Source organism: Phycodurus eques, chromosome 19 (genome assembly GCF_024500275.1).
Source record: "Phycodurus eques isolate BA_2022a chromosome 19, UOR_Pequ_1.1, whole genome shotgun sequence".
Taxonomy (NCBI): domain Eukaryota; kingdom Metazoa; phylum Chordata; class Actinopteri; order Syngnathiformes; family Syngnathidae; genus Phycodurus; species Phycodurus eques.
In genome coordinates this window covers 17,722,399-17,736,961 of record NC_084543.1, presented here as the reverse complement: position 1 = coordinate 17,736,961, position 14,563 = coordinate 17,722,399, and the positions used below count along the sequence as shown (strand labels likewise).

The window sequence follows — 14,563 nt, the reverse complement described above, 5'->3', positions numbered from 1 at the left end:
GTCGTCATGTAAACATACACGTAGTCTGGGTCAAATTGCCCGTGCCAAGGAGATGGATCTTTTTTTGCGCTGTCCTTGTCGCCATAAAGGTAGGCTATAATTAAACATGCACACACAGATCGGCAGGAGATTACACTTAGCAAGGCTCCATCTGCTCGGGGGGGGGGAGCGAGACAAGGAGAGACAGCGCACAGGCTTGGTGGAGACGGTGGGTGGGCTGTCGTCATATTCGTTGACCCGACTTTCAACAAAAACAAACTGCAGCGCAACTCTCACACTTGACTGGTCTCATCTCCACCTAAGTAGCTCATGAGCAAGGCACGTGCAAGCCAGACGGGCTCAGCCCGTCTGCGGTTATATTCCGCCAGCGACTTCGGCGGAAAAGCAAGCGTTGCTTGCTTCGGGGGAAGCTTTCAATGTAAAAAAGCTGCAGATGATGAAAAAAAATGAACACTCTCTTGTTCTCTTGACATCCAAAACCGAGCCAGTGACCAGATGACAAGATGTCTCCTGATAGATCATTGTGAGTATGAGTGTGCGTGTGTGTCATATTTCATTTTAAAAGATGGCCACTGTTGCTAGGTAACATGGTCTGTAGACAGGGAAGAGAAGACAAAGAAAAGACTCCCTCTTTTTTTCGATGCCATCTTTCCCCCCCCCCCATTGGACTTTCATTTAGAAAAAGAGAGATTAGACCATATCTTACCTATGAACCCTTTTTTCGAGGATTGTAGAAATAAAAGGAACAGATTTTGCGGTAGCACCGACTTATCACGGCACCGCACGCCGTCGAAAGAAGCCGTTTGCATTTTGAAACATGTGACGCCTTTTGACTGCTAAGTCCCTCCTGTGCAGTCGCTGGCGCTATGAACCACAAGGAGTTGTAATGCACATTTATTAGGAGAAGAAGACGAATCTCAACAGAAGAAGAGGATTTGCCCCAGAGCCGGTCTACGTCACGATCCTAAGCCTAAAATGAGTTCTACGGTGGTGTCCCAATGAGTCACCGTTTAATCTCACTTTTGCGTTCAGATAGGAGATCGTTTTGCTAGCAGCCGCGGGTAAAAAGCTAAAGTTAGCATTAAGTTACATCTCACGGCGGTAAAAACGAAAACTTATCACCCAGCGCGTGCGGTGTTTCAATAAGCAGCCAGTGCAGTGTGCCAAGTCTCTCTCGCCCGCTGGCACACACAAACACGGGCACATGGACAAGTGACATCTCATGGCGTCGACACATGCCCAGTGTCAGCTTCCAACAGCCACTCCACACGAACGTGTACGTTTAATTCGGGTTGCTGCTCAGATTGACGCGTTTCTCCGATGATTTGTAGAGGAATGAAACCAGCTGACAATCGGCCAGTTTGCCGTTTCATGTTCTGTTGCCTTCAATGGAACATGACGTGAAGGAGGCTGGGGCATTATCCTTCACCTTTCGCCCTTTGTTATGTCTCTAAACTGTTGGTTCGTTTAAAAGCTTTAAAACTGACACCGCTACTTTTTTTTTTGTGGTAAATAGCTTTTTTTTTTTTTTTTTTTTTTTACATTGGTCGTGTCACCTGACATGGAAAGTGTACCAGCCTACCAGTGGCGGAGCTAGACTTTTATCCTTGGGGTGGCCAAGGCTATTTCACGGCGTCCACAGACTACGACGAAGAATTTGAATGAATTGCAATCCGAGTCTCGAAATGCGATGTTCATACTAAGCACACAGAAGATGAGGTTTGCGCGCATAAAATAAAGTTGATTAACGATGTTTACAACACAATGTACACAGAAACACAACTGCGACAATTTCTCAATAATCACAGAGTAACAGTTATCCACTCACACACACACACAGACACACAATTACCCACTCACAGTTAATCACTTTCGTGAAACTCAAACACACAAATTCACAATATTTTGCAATAAATCTAGGCAGCGTGTCTGCCATCTTGAAGGGGGCACGTTTAGGCGTAGTCTGTGTGTATATCCGTCGTTTGTGTGTTGCGTGCATCTGTCGTGTGGTAGGATTTCCTACACCGATTGATGTTAAAAGGCCTTTGAGGTTTTCCCTAACGTGCCACGAAGTCCCGGACGTGCAGGTTATCTTCCAGCCCCGCGTCCCTTGCTTGGATTAGCTACCCAAGCATCGGGAAAAAAAATAAAATGAATCTATTTTGGTTTTGGGGAATATATTCCACGCCGAGAATCCCTGTTGTGTGCTTGAAGTGAGCGCCAAGCTAGAGTGTTAGCTCTTTGTGTGTGTTAGCGCACGCGGCTCCTTTAGGGACGCCGATTTGTCCTTTCTTTCTTTGTGGCGTTGAACCGTTGTGGATGGTGTTGCACACGAGTGCCCCCTTGTGGACATTCGGGCCATTATGCAGGTTGTTGGGGGAAGATTCCACGTGACGACATTGTGAGGTTTGGGTTTTGGTTTTCTCCTTCGTGGCTGTGAATCGTTGTGCTTGCTGCAGTGCAGTTCTCGGCCCCACCCCTTGGACGTTTGTGTCATTACGTAAACTCCAGAGACCCGTCCGAGCCACCTAACCGCAAGTAAACTACGAACGCACACATGCTAAGGCTTCGTGTTCAATCAATGATATGATGATTTTTAAATAAACGTGTTTGTGCCTGTTGCACCGCCGTGTGCCGTTTCTTGCTGTGAAGCTTTCTGCAACAATTTAATCCTGTAACACGTTATCGTAACACAATCACTTAATGGATTCTTTCATGAGTGGAGTTGATTAATTCATTGCTTGCTTATGTTTAATCACTTTGGCTTTCTTTTTAAATTTGATTTGATTGGACCTTTTATAATTGTAGCCTTTCCCCAAAATGTTTTTGTCTGAAAAAAAAAAAAAAAATTCTTGCCTTTTCTCCTCTGCCAAAGCCAACATCATTGTAAGTCATACAAGCAATTAATTAATTCACACACTTAATTACAAGTGCCAGTATAGTCAACTTTTTACCAAAGTTAAATAAAACTTCGTTGAATTAACTAAAGCTTCAAATTGATTTCACAAATTTAATCGACTTGTTCAGCGATACTCATCACAAACAGTCAAATCGATTTGGTTACCTAACCATAACTATTCATCCATCCATTTTCTGAGCCGCTTCTCCTCACGCGGGTCGCAGGAGTGCTGGAGCCCATCCCAGCTAACATCGGGCAGGAGGCGGGGCACACCCTGAACTGGTCGCCAGCCAATCGCAGGACACATATAAACAAACAACCATTCGCACGCTTATTCACACCTACGGGCAATTTAGAGTCTTCAATTAACCTACCATGCATGTTTTTGGAATGTGGGAGGAAACCGGAGTACCCGGAGAAAACCCAGGCACGGGGAGAACATGCAAACTCCACACAGGCGGGCCCAGTCCTCAGAACTGTGAGGCAGACACTCTAACCAGTCGGCCACTAAATTTTATTTATTTATCAAAGCTAAAAAAAAATTAATTCGTTGAATTAGGCAATTAGTTTTAAATTTAGTTAATAAGAGGATTTGATTTACTCCACCAAGGTGCCCTTCGCAATTCTTTGAAATCAACGGTTACATTGCCAACCATCACGCATCCATTTTAATTTGATCAAATAAACTGTGTGTCATATTTCCTGTCAACAATTTAGTGAGATTTGATTACTGCTCCTACGCCCGTTCTCGTACACATTTAAGATAAATAAACAAATAAACAGACTGGGTGCACTTTCACTGGAGATACAGAGGGTAAAAGCCAGCTTACGTTCCATCTATCTGATCTAACAGTCGCACATCTGAAAGCAACAAGGGAAGGAAAAAATGCAAGTAACAACTTGATTGTTTGGGGGGGGGGGGGGGGGGGGGGAGTTAAACATATAAACATATTTTTAAAAAGATTGTACTACAGCAGGTGTCTCATGAATGGTTTTACTGTACGTTGTAATGCATATAATCTAACCTTGCAAGCAGTATTATACACTGCACTTATTGCACTTCAAATTCTGTGGACTGTTAGACAGTACCTGCATTTGATTTGTGGATGATTGTTCATCTGTTAGAGAGTAATTATTTATTTTTATTTTATTTTTTTTTAATGGTATTTTCTTTTTTTTAATTATTTTTATGACACAAAACTTATTGTCATCTTTTTTTCCCCCCCAATCTCAACTCGACAAAGACCTCAAAAAAAAAAACCTGTAACTAATCAAAACTAAACTAAAAGAAAGCATTTTTGAACAAATACAAACTAAGAAAAACTAACAAACCCTTTTCTCAAAACTAACTGAAAAAGAACTACAATGGAAAATCCAAAACTAGCATAACCCTGGTTACACCCAACTGACAGCAGATGAAGGCCACTTTGGAAGAAGAGGGTCTACATTCATAGAGAGGCTGATTCACGCCTACATATACCCGAATTACGTCAAAAAGAATCATGCCGAATTTTTTTTTTTAAATGAAGCCAGCACTCCTTCCCAGCCTCGATTTTACTGACTCTCCTGAGCCGTTGGGTGTTTTCTGGTCATTGGGATTCACTTTGTGTCATTGATGGGAATCCGCACTGAGCTTCATTAATGACTGCCCGCGCTGCTCAATGCTTGCAGATAAATGATGTAATCTGGGGATCAGAGATGTAACCTCGCTCGCTCGCTCTCTCTCTCTCTCTCTCTCACTCATGCGCACGCACGTACTCGCACACAGACACATGCACGCACGCATGTGCGCACACACACACACACACACACTATGTTATTGTGACTTTACTATGGTAAATGTATGAGGGGCGGTTCGGGACATTATTCAGGATTAGCTCTCACACTAACTATTCAAATGCGTTCACAGACACACACAAACTACTGAAAGGCTCTCATAAGGACTACTCAAACACTCCCATACACACACACACACACACACACGAGTCTTGCTCTCATTAACACTACTCAAATGCTCTCATTGCCTACTCAAATGCTCTCATTGATACTACTCAAATGCTCTCATTTGCACTAGTCAAATGCTCTCATACACACACGTCTTGCTCTCATCTACACTACTCAAATGCTCTCATTTGCACTACTCAAATGCTCTCATTTGCACGACTCAAATGCTCTCATTTGCACTACTCAAATGCTCTCATTTGCACTACTCAAATGCTCTCATTTACACTACTCAAATGCTCTCATCGACACGAGTCAAATGCTCTCATACGCGCACGTCTTGCTCTCATCAACACTACATAAATGCGTTCACGTGAACACGTCAATCACATTCTCGCACACATCACTGGCATTCACCAGTTCATGTCAATCATGCTCACACATGAATAGTGTAAATCGTTTATGAGGTAGTTCAAAAAGTGAAATTCAAAAAGTGAAATTATAGAGATGAACTGCACACACTCAGAGTATTTCATATTTAAAATATGCATTATTTTGATGATTGTGGCACATAGCAAATAAAAAAAAAATTCCCCATATTGAGAAACTAAAATATAACGTCAAACGAAATGGTGAATTGATTCAAGAAATAAAGTGATTTTTAATGTATAAATTAGGCTGGAATTTGCCCTCTGAAAAGTGCTTCAGTGTTTAATCACTCTATGAGTACTGAAGAAAAACTTTTCAACTATATTGTAATTTACTGAGATGTACCTATATTAAAAAAAGTCATGAAATATTTGACTATGACTGTGTGTAGTCTGGAGTCCATCTCTACGACACGAGTTTCACAACGACAATTAAATTCCTTCATTCCCTTTGGCCACCTCATTAGGTACACTGGCGCAGGGAAGCTTAAATGCGACTATCCGACCATCCTGCCTGTAACGAACCGTATACGTTTCAGATTGTAACGCTGCGGTGGTGAAACTCTCTCGAGTCCAGGAGTAAACGCACGTCCACTGCGCTTTAGCCCGAAAGGCACATTTATTCGGCAGCATCCGCGACCGAATAACGGCGTCTCGCTCTTTATAGACGAGCTAGCCTAGCCCTACGTCATACACGACACGGCTTCTGATTGGCCGACCATTAAGTCGTATCCCTACAGCACTTACACATTAAAAGCAGCCATTTTAAATCAATGAGGAAAAGCGTTATTGTAACAATAATCAACAAGTATACGACATATATATACTAAAAATATATATATGTATGTACGATACAGTTAGCAAATTTAGTCTTGTTGCCTGTTTGTCCCACACCGCCGACGTTTTTTTTTGGAGATAACTTCATTGGCCGTCAGATATTTACAGCACGACGTCAAAAGACATGCGAAAAGGCTAAAAATAAACTAGCTTTTGGATTCAAATATACTGTGCACGCGACGACGCGGAGTAAGTGTCTTTTGCGGAGCCGAACAACGACGTCATTGAGCGGATCGGCGAATTATGACATTAATGCCGATCAGCATAAAATGCTAAATATCAGCCGATACCGATCAGCCCGACAAAATCGGTGTAAAGTCTCATGTACACCCTACTGAATATGAATTAAAAGACGTAATTCCAGGGGGTGGGTTTGGTTCCGATACAATGGGACAAACTTAACTTAACTTCTCCTTACAAATAAACCAACAACCCATTGAAATTCTTGTTGTAGTATTTATCCATACTGAAACTTGACTACATTCATTGCAGGAGAAACTGATGAGAATCCGCAGCGTTTTAGTGGGACTTATAAATGTCAGAGTACTGTTTTAAAAGTATAAAGCCCACTTAAATCAAAACAAATATGAGTTCTATAAAACTCGTTAAAACATGATTATTGCTCAAAGTCAGATGACACACATCAACATACATTGCATAACATCACCAAACGTGGTAATCAGGCCTCAATAGATCTTACATCCTAGGCTCCACTGAACAAATGTAAATCGTGATACGGCAAGGCTGCCACTTTCCAAGACAACTGCTCGCCATGATGACAAAAATGCTCGTGGGTATAATTTACAACTTTTTCGCAAAGCTTGCAAATATGCTAAAGCGGTTGATATGCGGAGCCAGGGGGAGCTCTGCTCATCACGCTGACTGTTGTGGTGGCGGGGTCATTTCTATAAATAGCAAACAGTTCTTACCAGCGCAGGCCACTGTATGTGTTTAGTCTTGATTCCCTGCAGTAGTCCACCTACTCTTCCACCTGCTCCTCCTTCTTTCCTCTTGGCCCAGACCAGCTGGTGCTCAAGAAGAAACAGCTGGAAATCATCATAGACCTTCACCCACTCTCTCTTCTCCCACTCCTGGTCATCAAATTCAACGTATACCTGCAATACACAACACAGACAGATCAACATCGCAAACAAAACCTGAGATTTGAAATCCTTAATGGCTACATACTGTATTTTAGTGGCAACATGACTTAAATTGCACTAATCCAGACAAAGGGTTTCTAACTAAAGAATGGGTGGAAGATTTATAAGGACCAACTATGGCGACTGTTGGAGAAGAAAAACAAATCCAATATACAGTGGGTACGGAAGGTTTTCAGACCCCCTTCAATGTTTCACTCTTTGTTATATTGCAGCCATTTGTTAAAATCATTGAAGTAAATACAAGGTATTTAATGCTCAAACTGATCAACTTTATTGTTTTTAGCAAATAATCATTAACTTTGAATTTTATGGCTGCAACACATTCCGAAATGTGTTGGCAAAAAAGACTGAGAAAGTTGAGGAATGCTCATCAAACACCTGTTTGGAACATCCCACAGGTGAACAGGCTCATTGGGAACAGGTGGGTGCCATGATTGGCTAGAAAAGGAGCTTCCCTGAATTGCTCCGTCATTCACAAGCAAAGATGGGGCGAGGTTCACCTCTTTGTGAACAAGTGCGCGGGAAAATAGTCGAAGAGTTTAAGGGCAATGTTCCTCAACATACAATTGCAAAGATTTCATCATCTACGGTCCATAATATCATCAAACGGTTCAGAGAATCTGGAGAAATCACTGCATGGAAGCGGCAAGGCCCAAAACCAACATTGAATGCCCGTGACCTTCGATCCCTCAGGGGACACTGCATCAAAAACCGACATCAGTGTGTAAAGGATATCACCACATGGGCTCAGGAAAACTTCAGAAAACCAATGTCAGTAAATACAGGTCGGCTGTACATCTGTAAGTGCAACTTAAAACTCTACTATGCAAAGCAAAATCCATTTATCAACACCACCCAGAAACGCCGCCGGCTTCTCTGGGCTCGAGCTCATCTAAGACGGACAGATGAAAAGTGGAAAAGTGGTCTGTGGTCCGACGAGTCCACATTTCAAATTGTTTTTGGAAATTGTGGACGTCGTGTCCTCCGGGCCAAAGAGGAAAAGAACCACCCGGACTGTTATGGCCGCAAAGTTCAAAAACCAGCATCTGTGATGGTATGTCGCTGTGTTAGTGCCAATGGCATGGGGAACTTTCACATCTGTGAAGGTACCATTCATGCTGAAAGTGTGGATGGCAATGTACCTCTAAAAAGCAACACCGGGAGCAAATCACTGCATTCTCCAAAGAAATACAGTACAGGCAGAAACTATCCTTGGACTTACAAATTCAATGGAACAACGAGTTGTTCAGTTCATATCAAAGAGGTGTTCCTTTGCTGACAAGATGTTTTGGGCTTGAAAAAGACGTTTATGAACAGAGTTCTCTACGACATAGTTGCATTTTTTTTTCTCCTGTTTGTAATTTGTAACACTGTATTTTGAGTCATTTTGAAAGAAAAAAAGAAATACTGCTGTCATTGTGAGGGCTTTGTTCAACAAAATCCCCATTGTAGAAATAAACATACTGTAATTGTTGACACTGTAAATGGCATTGACTATTTGGAACAATTAACAAAATCAGCATACTCTCTCTGTCTGTCTAATCATTTGTTTTTCAGTTCCTTCATGTGTAACGGACAGGTATACTTTTGGCCATCCGGTGTATTATTTGCTCTGAGTTCTATAAGCGCGCACAAGCCATCATCAGCTCCTCATTGTACAGTCGCGCCATGTTCTTTCCTTCCCGGGCCTATATATCTCGCCCCTCCCCCCACGTCTCCCATCCATAGGCAGAGAGAGAGCATGCAACAGAGATCACCGGATACATCTCTCCTCACTAACCCCCCCCCCCCCCCCCCCCGCCCATGCTGTATTACACTACCCCAGTCAAACGACTTATCACTCTGAAGCCCGCAGACAGCAGCTACGTCAGATTGCTCTTTTGTTTACGGTTCCTGCTGCCTCTCCCTGTTTGTCATTACCTGCATCTGTCCTTCAACTCTTTCAATCTGCACAGCGCACACTGCATCTCCAGCTCCTCTGAATACTGATCAATGACTCCCTTTATTCTGTAGTATCAGTCACTCTCATAGCACACACGAATCTGACTGTGAAGGGGGTGACAGTTTACAGGGCCAGCGCAATGCATTCTACTACTGACCAACATGGCGTGCTGTAGGATTTTGGTCTCCTCCCCCCCCCCCCCCCCCCTTCTGTGTTCAGGTTTTGTCGGTCTTGCTACAAAAAAACTTGAATGTGGACAAAGAAATGGCTTTGAGCAAACGGGGCTGCCGTTTCCCGCTAATGTACATAACGTAAACCAAGCATAAGCAGCACATTTTATATATATATATATATATACACACAGTATATAAGTGTGTGTGTATACAGCATATATATACACACACACAAGCGAGTCATTTCAGCGATGTCTCAGTCTTAAAGTTTTTATCTCACCAAAGTTAAGTGAGAGTTGAGACTCATTCACCCCGATGACCTGTCACGTCTGTTGGCGCCATGTTTACCATACAGTTATCGACTTCTTTGTCACGATACGCCCTGTCATTGTGCCCTGAAATGGATTTCCCAACAGTGGCTATTAGTTTGTTGCCCTTTTGGCACAAATTGTAACATCATTTTCAGCAGAGGCTTACATCCTGCTGCTCAGCTCTCTGTCAGGCTGTGGCTTGACTGTTCTGTGTGCACACAAGAACGCATGAGCGTATGTATGAATTAGGCTTTAGACGATCGGGATTTTTGGGGCCGATCAGCAGGTTAAAAAAAACGATTACCGATTACCGAGCAATGTGTCTATTTACATGACTTGTTCATTTCTTCTATATACTGTATCCATCCATCCATTTTCTGTACACGAACAGGATCCTTGCATAGGTCCCCGCGCTGTCGAGGTGTTCAAGGATAAAGTGCAGTCCCGTGTTGACTGCATCATCCGCAGACCTGTTTGCTCCGCAGGCAAACTGCAGGGGGTGCCCACTTTTAAGAACAAGGGTGCAGAGCTGTGGGAGCTATAGAGGAATAAAGTTGATGAGCCACACAATGAAGTTATGGGAAAGAGTGGTGGAGGCGAGACTCAGGACAGAAGTGAGGATTCGCGAGCAACAGTATGGTTTCATGCCTCGAAAGAGTACCACAGATGCATTATTTGCCTTGAGGATGTTGATGGAAAACTACAGAGAAGGTCAGAAGGAGCTACATTGTGTCTTTGTAGATCGAGAGAAAGCCTATGACAGAGTACCCAGAGAGGAACTGTGGCGCTGCATGCGGAAGCCTGGAGTGGCAGAGAAGTATGTTAGGATAATACATGCACGGTGGCCGACTGGTTAGAGCGTCAGCCTCACAGTTCTGAGGAGCGGGATTCAATCCCCGGCCCCGCCTGTGTGGAGTTTCCATGTTCTCCCCGTGCCTGCGTGGGTTTTCTCCGGGCACTCCGGTTTCCTCCCACATCCCAAAAGCATGCATGCTAGGTTAATTGGTGACTCTAAATTGCCCGTAGGTGTGAATGTGAGTGCGAATGGTTGTTTGTTTTGTATGTGCCCTGCGATTGGCTGGCAACCAGTTCAGGGGTGTGCCCCGCCTCCTGCCCGATGATAGCTGGGATAGGCTACAGCAAGGGTGGAGGACTTGAAATACTCGGGGTCAACCGTCCAGAGCAATGGTGAGTGTGTGGTCAGGATGTGAAGAAACGGGTCCAAGCAGGTTGGAACGGGTGGAGGAAGGTGTGAGGTGTGTTATGTGACAGAAGAGTCTCCGCTCGGAAGAAGGGCAAAGTTTATAAAACAGTGGTGAGGCCAGCCATGATGTACGGAGTAGAGACAGTGGCACTGAAGAGACAACAGGAAGCAGAGCTGGAGGTGGCGGAAATGAAGACGTCGAGGTTCGCTCTTGGAGTGACCGGGTCGGATCAAATTAGAAATAAGCTCATCAGAGGGACGGCCGAGGTTCGATGTTTTGGAGACAAAGTTGGAGAGAGCAGACTTCAATGGTTTGGACACGTCCAGAGGTGAAATAGTGAGTATATTGGCAGGAGGATGATGAGGACGGAGCTGCCAGGCAAGAGAGCGAGAGGAAGACCAAAGAGAAGGTTGATGGATGTCGTGAGGGAAGACGTGAGGGCAGTTGGTGTTCGAGAGGAGGATGCAGGAGATGGGCTCAGATGGAAAAGGATGACGCGCTGTGGGACAAGCCGAAAGGAAAAGAAGACATAGCTTAGCCTTTCGTTGCCCTACCTTAATAACACGAAATAGCATTAATGTTGCGCGCTATAGCCTTAACCTTTGAAATGAAGGGTTGAACACAAACGGTGCAGCAACACATGTAGGCAAACGATATAACAGTACACGGTCATATCCTTTAACCTCTGCAAGCAACGACTAATATACAGTAAGTGCCATACTGATGAGCTGAGAGGAGTTAGATGTTTCAATGAACAGTATATCTGTCTATCTTATACTGCCCCCCGGTGGCCAAGGCAGGCAGGCACATTAGAAGGCGCAGCATCATGGTTATTCAATTGAGGCACTTTGGATTTCTTTTTAAATTCTATTTAATTATGTCATTCTTGCATGTTTTTAATTAAGTACAATATTATGGAGCGTTATTTTTCCTCATAAAAAATACACGTTGCAACATTTTTCCTTGTTTTAGTGGCGCAGGCTGGAACAAATCAATGGCATTTCCATTGATTTCAATGTGAAAAGGTTGTTTAAAATAAATTGTTTTGTGTTACGAGCGTGATCACAGAATGAATTTAACTCGTACCTCAAGGCGCCGCTGTACTGAAGAAATACTCGAATCAAGCAACCACTGGTAAAACTGATCATAACAACAACTTTTAATATACTGTATAATTAATGCCCCCCCCCAAAAAAAAGATCCATTCAACGAAAACAGCAAATGCATCTCAGTTACCAACAGTAACTTAAGAGTAATTTGCTGGCTGACAGTCACTTCATGGCTTTCAATGTCCAGCATGGTATGAATAATAAAAACAATGTATTCTGAGTCAAAATAAATGACCTTACCAAATGTGTGGACATGCACACCCACCCACGCACGCACACACGGTACTGTCTGACACACACATTAGTGACTCACGTCCTGCTGTCTTTATAAGCGAATCGCAATCGGCAAGTAACCAAGCGAATGACCCTTTTGTGTTCTAACCAGCGTGTCTACTATGGTCGGTCCACATGCGCAGTCCAACGTATAGGCGCCCAAACACATTGTATCGAGCTCGAAAACATACATGCGACGAGAATGACAAAACTGTCTGTTGCTATAGTAACTGGAGGCAGAAGCAAGCAATCGCTTGACACACACACACACACACACACACACACACACACAAACATGCATTTTCCATCCACAGTGAGCAGGTACAACGGAAAGAGAGAACAAAGAAGAAGGGAACACTGCCAGGCATTTGATATGATCAATATAATTTCAGGTTGTGGTCGTCTCTTCAGCAATCTGTTAGATGTTGCGAAACGCTATCTGCTCGCCAAGACTACGGTCATGAAGGGCAATTAAAACGTGCACATTTCAGCGAGCAATTGTCGCGAATTGCTGTGTGGTTTGGCATGCGTCCTCTTCCGAGACAAGTTCAAGCAACATGGTCAAATAAATGCCTCTCATCTTACATTAAAGTTGCTTGATATTGATATTCAAAACATGCAACAGATTTGTGTTTCTGCACAACACGAGTGTGTGGCGGATCGTCAATTCCAAAATGGAATGAAGTAATTTTTTTCGTCCACACACACACAACACCAGATAATAGCAAAATCCAAAATGCCATATCATATAAGTATGTATAAATAAATAAATGATGTGTTTAACTTTTGTCTGAAGTCGCCAGCAATAAAAAAAAAAAAAAAATATTCTACCAAGTTCGGGTTCAAACCATCCAGTCACCAGCCTGTAGTTATCATAGGAAGTCCGCTAACCTATTTTCTGGGTTTAGTCAGGTGACATTCAGCATAAAGCAGAATATTCTCTGCAAAAAAATGGATGATGAACTGCAGTCGGGCAGCGACAGAGACAGCTGGCGTCCGGCAAGCTTTCTTGTGTGCGATGGTGTAATGAAGTGTCACTACAGTTGCCCTGTCACAGTTTCATTGTATAACTTTTCGAAATTTCGAGAAATCGGATTGTATTTTTCTTTCACTTTATCTTGTAGTTAACATACAGAGGTAGTAACATTGCTTTCTTTCTATACATCCACCAGACTACGTTCTTCTTTGTATCTTGTTTACTGAATACTTTGCGTATTCTGTTCATTGGCGGTGAGTTGCTGCAAGTGCAAACCAGCCCAAAAAAAAAGCTCCTCTGCAGTCGCGAGTGATGGGCAGCTCATACATCACTGCACTGTAAATGTAGAGGGGTCAAACTATGAGCAACTTGTAGATGTCAAGCAGCCCGTCTTAGCCTCAGAGTGGAATGACCGCAAACAAATGAGGCAAATGATAGGCACGCAGGATCAATGCCCTCATGGAGCTAGAGATGTGAAACAAAGGATGATAAAAAGAACTGTCTGATGATATGACATTGCCAAACTCATTCATTGCCAGTCCTCCACGAACACATGGATATTTGAATTCAACTGCCGTCAGCGGCAGTAAATGGAATCCTAAGGCCATTGAACCAAAATCGTGCAATGATGGTGAATTTTGCTGCAGTGTGTAAGGCAGAACTGATTATCCTCTTCCCTTCCATATTAAGAAATACACAAAGATTGAAGATGGTAAAGATTATAGCAATACCTTCAGGTTAATTGAACACAAAACACACACACCAAAAATATGTTTCTTGCTTTTTCTATGAACAAGTTTGCATCGACGACCACATTGTCAAAAGAATCCCTGTTCCAGCAGACCTGCAAAAAAACGATGAAATACTCTGCAGGCAATTTTTAGAAGCAACGCTGTTTTTTGGATACCCATTGTCTATATATATATATATATATATATATATATATATATATATGTTTTAATATGTGAATGCAACTCTGCTGGACAGTGTAAGGGCGAAGTCCATGTACACTGAAGAAGTGTTATAAACATAAAAGTGTCAACGGTGCTCTGTTCCTCCATTATTAATATTTGTTTGTTATTGTACTCATGCATGCCCAGACTGAATGGTTAACACTTCACCAGTCGGGGGTTAGCCTTTTGATTTACTGTGCATAGTTTCTGTGCAGTTGTACACGAGAGTAGTTCCTGCAAATGATCACGGATCACGGACGCAAATGGCCGTAACCGTCGCCACGAGACGGTGATCTCCGCGGAAAGAGGGGTTTGATAGCCGTACGAAAACCTGCACGGATGTTCATGGCAGA

General features: G+C 43.1%; 1 protein-coding gene across 1 annotated transcript in view; it reads right to left on the bottom strand.

The window, feature by feature from the left end:
- LOC133417787 (probable JmjC domain-containing histone demethylation protein 2C) overlaps nt 1-14,563 on the bottom strand; it is a 109,773-nt gene that overhangs the window by 51,574 nt on the left and 43,636 nt on the right. The window contains 1 exon segment of the mRNA XM_061705892.1: nt 7,035-7,220. Within this exon segment, the coding sequence (XP_061561876.1) occupies nt 7,035-7,220 (186 nt within the window).